Here is a 3523-nt window from a genome sequence, read left to right on the forward strand (position 1 = left end):
TCAGGTTGGCCACGCACTCCCAACATCCTTTGTAGGCCTAGGTGAAATGATTCTGCCTGACCCCGAAGAAGTAAGCCACGCATCCTCCCAGATTTTGATGCTCTTTCCATCACCCACACACCATCTAATTCCATCCCTAAGCACCGGTTTGGCTGCCATCAAGCTTCTCCAAATATAGGAGGGTTTTTTCCCCACCTGAGCATCCAAAAAAGAAGTTTTTGCGAAATACTTCGCTTTGAGCACTCTGTGGATTAGAGAATCAGGTCTTTGCTGGATCCTCCAACCATGTTTGGCCAGAAGCGCAAGATTGAACGCTCTCAAGTCTCGAAAGCCCATACCCCCGTCCTTCTTTGGTTTGCACAAGTTTTCCCACGAAACCCAAGCTATCTTCCGAGCACTATCCTTCTTCCCCCACCAAAAGCCCCCAACCAAAGAGTTTATCTCCGAGCACAAAGTATCCGGAAGCTTGAAACAATTTATGGTATAAGTAGGGGTGGCTTGTGCAACGGCCTTTATCAGGACTTCCCTACCAGCATTGGACAATAACTTCCCCTTCCAACCTGCTATTTTTCTGCTTACTTGGTCTTTGATACGATTGAAAGCCTTTTTCTTGCCCCTTCCCACCATCGGAGGTAAACCCAAATATTTCTCATGTTGTTGTACAATCTACGCACCAAACATGTTCTTCACCCCATCTTGGATATCCACCCTTGTGTTCTTGCTGAAAAACAAGGACGTTTTATCCTTGTTGATCTTCTGCCCCGACACCTTCTCATAGGTATCCAGAACCTCTACCACCTGCTTGCATTCCTCCAATGTAGCTCTACCAAATATTATACTATTGTCCGCAAAGAAGAGGTGCGAAACCATCGGAGCTTGTTTTCTCACCCCCACTCCCTTTAGCAGCCCCATAGCCTCCTTCTTTCTAATCAACGCCGACAGCCCTTCCGCACACAAAAGGAACAAATAAGGGGAGAAGGGGTCGCCTTGGCGAAGCCCCTTAGATGGTGTGATTTTCCCTCTTGGTTCACCATTGATAAGAATCTCGTAGGACACCGTAGTAACGCACATCATGACAAGAGATATCCATCTCTCGCTAAATCCCATCTTTCTCATAATGGCCTCAAGATAGCCCCATTCTACCCAGTCATAGGCTTTACTCATGTCCAATTTAATGGCCATTAAACCTTCCTTCCCCTTCTTCCTTTTACCAATTGTGTGCATAGTTTCGAAAGCCACCACTACATTATCTGATATTAGACACCTCGGCACAAAGGCACTTTGTGCATCAGTAATCACCTCTTTAAGAATCCTTTTCAATCAATTCGCTAAAACCTTCGAAATCAACTTATAAATCACATTACATAGGCTGATTGGGCGATAATCCGTTATCTTTTGTGGATTTTTGATTTTCGGAATTAGACAAATATATGTATTATTAAAGTCCTTAGGCATTACCCCTGTATTCAAGGCTTGCAGCACACAATTTGAAACACAAACACCAACAATATTCCAATATTTTTGGTAAAAGATGGGAGACATACCATCCGGTCCGGGGGATTTCGTGGGGTGCATTTGTTGGAGCGCATGCCAAACCTCATCCGCTTTAAAGTTTCCCAGCAGCACATCATTCATCTCAGGTGTCACCCTTTCACCCACAGCCTCCAAACTTGCTTCAAAACATGAAGGATGGTTGGAACTAAAAATCGAAGAAAAGTAATCCAGAATGATCTTCTCTGTTGCTCCCTGTTCCTCTTGCCAAATGCCTTCCTCATCCATCAAGCCTCCAATCCTATTTCTCCTCTGTCTTTGGCTGACGGAAGCGTGGAAAAATTTTGTATTCCTATCTCCGTTCTGTAGCCAGAGTACCCGAGATCGCTGGTTCCACATGATTTCTTCCCTGATATGGAGCTCATTTAATTCCCTACGGACTGCACTTATCTCCTCTGCTGTATCGTGGAGCAAGTTAAGGGATTCAAGCTGCTGGAGGCGATCTTGTTTCTGTTTTAACATCTTATTCACATTCCCAAATTTATTCTGATTCCACCCTACTAGATTACTTTGGCACCTTTTGAGCCTATCTCGGACGGACATAGCAGCCTCCTCTGTATGCAAATTCCAAGCCAGATCCACAATTTCTTTGCACTCTGCCTCTCTCACCCACATTGCTTCAAACATGAATCTCTTTTTCCTTTTCTTCTGCTGCTGATTCTTGTTCAAGGATAAAGCCAACAAACAATGGTCCGATGCCGACATCGAAATGAGGAAAACTTTGGCTTCGGGGAAAAGCTGGAGCCAAGCTTCATTAGCCACCATTCTGTCAAGACGAAGAAGTGTACGTTGCTCCCCATGTCGTCCGTTGCACCAGGTAAATTTTTGCCCCACAAATCCTAAATTAACCAGACCGCACCTGCTGAGAACATCGCGAAAGTCCCTGATCTAATTTGCATCCCTCTCCCTCCAGCCTAACTTCTCATCTGGATGCAAGATCTCATTAAAATCCCCACAAACCACCCACAACATACTGCATTGGGCATAAAGGGCTTCTATCAATTGCCACGAACTCTGCCTTTTGCTTGTGTCCGGATGCCCGTAGAAGCCGGAAATCCTCCACGGACCATTCTTGCTCTCCCCATGAACTACAACATCAATGTGCGAGTGCGAACAGCTCTTAAACCGAATATCCGTACCTTCTCTCCAAAGCATCGCTAACCCACCACTCTGACCATCGCTCGGAACAATAATCCCCTGCGTAAAACCTATCTTCTGTTGAAAACCCTTCATCCTGTCGGTGTTCGCCTTTGTTTCTACCAGAAAAACCACCACGGGGTTTAATTTCCTCACCTCTTCGGTGAGTGTACGGATTGCCGGAGGAGTCCCCAACCCCCGGCAATTCCAAGCTAACACACTCATGTGGCTGGCGGTGCTGCACCACAGCCACCGCCACTCCGCCATCCATATTCTCATGCTCATCCGTGATCTCATCTTCCTGGAATTTCCCCTTTCTGCGTTTTGAGCTTGTGACATTCGGGTGTAACTCTTTTAGAGGAACCTGACCTTTACGCTTAGCTTTACTTGGGTCAGACAGTTTGTTTGGGCTTGGAGTGGTCACTTTCCTGGCCAGGCGTTTCCAGTGGCCACTCGTTGGGCCCAAAGGCTCTTTGACCCAGCCCTTCTCTTGGTTATAAATCATGGCAAGTGGGCTTGAGTTGTTATTGGCCCAAAACCCCCCTACACTTGACTCTAAGCCCAACTCCTTACCCACTTCCTTACGTGTGTTTTGCTTAACCGATTCTTCTTCAGTATTCTTACCTACATCCTCGTTCTTCGATGTTTCCCAAGATATCTCACCCACTAGGTCTGCTTCAGACAGTGAGGGACGCACGCCATCCTTCCCATTTGGAGTAAGGTTACAATTCACCTTTTCTGTTGTCAGGTTGACCTTACCTTCATCGTGCAAGGTCTTCTTGCTCTGTCCCGTCACCTGTAACTCCCCTGAATTCACGCTAGGGGCATCCCCCTG

At 46.4% G+C, this 3523-nt stretch overlaps 1 protein-coding gene across 1 annotated transcript; it reads right to left on the reverse strand.

Annotated features, from left to right (window-relative positions):
• LOC126694767 (uncharacterized mitochondrial protein AtMg00310-like) lies at positions 1–627 on the reverse strand. The gene has a single exon (XM_050391266.1). The coding sequence runs from the start codon at positions 625–627 to the stop codon at positions 1–3; it is 627 nt and encodes a 208-aa protein (XP_050247223.1).
• Between the last annotated feature and the right edge of the window lie 2896 nt (positions 628–3523).

Source organism: Quercus robur, chromosome 2, assembly GCF_932294415.1.
Source record: "Quercus robur chromosome 2, dhQueRobu3.1, whole genome shotgun sequence".
NCBI classification, from domain to species: domain Eukaryota; kingdom Viridiplantae; phylum Streptophyta; class Magnoliopsida; order Fagales; family Fagaceae; genus Quercus; species Quercus robur.

Bases quoted from the DNA above. Each gene is read 5' to 3' on its own strand.
- LOC126694767 (XM_050391266.1), bottom strand. From the start codon at position 627: ATGGTGGGAAGGGGCAAGAAAAAGGCTTTCAATCGTATCAAAGACCAA.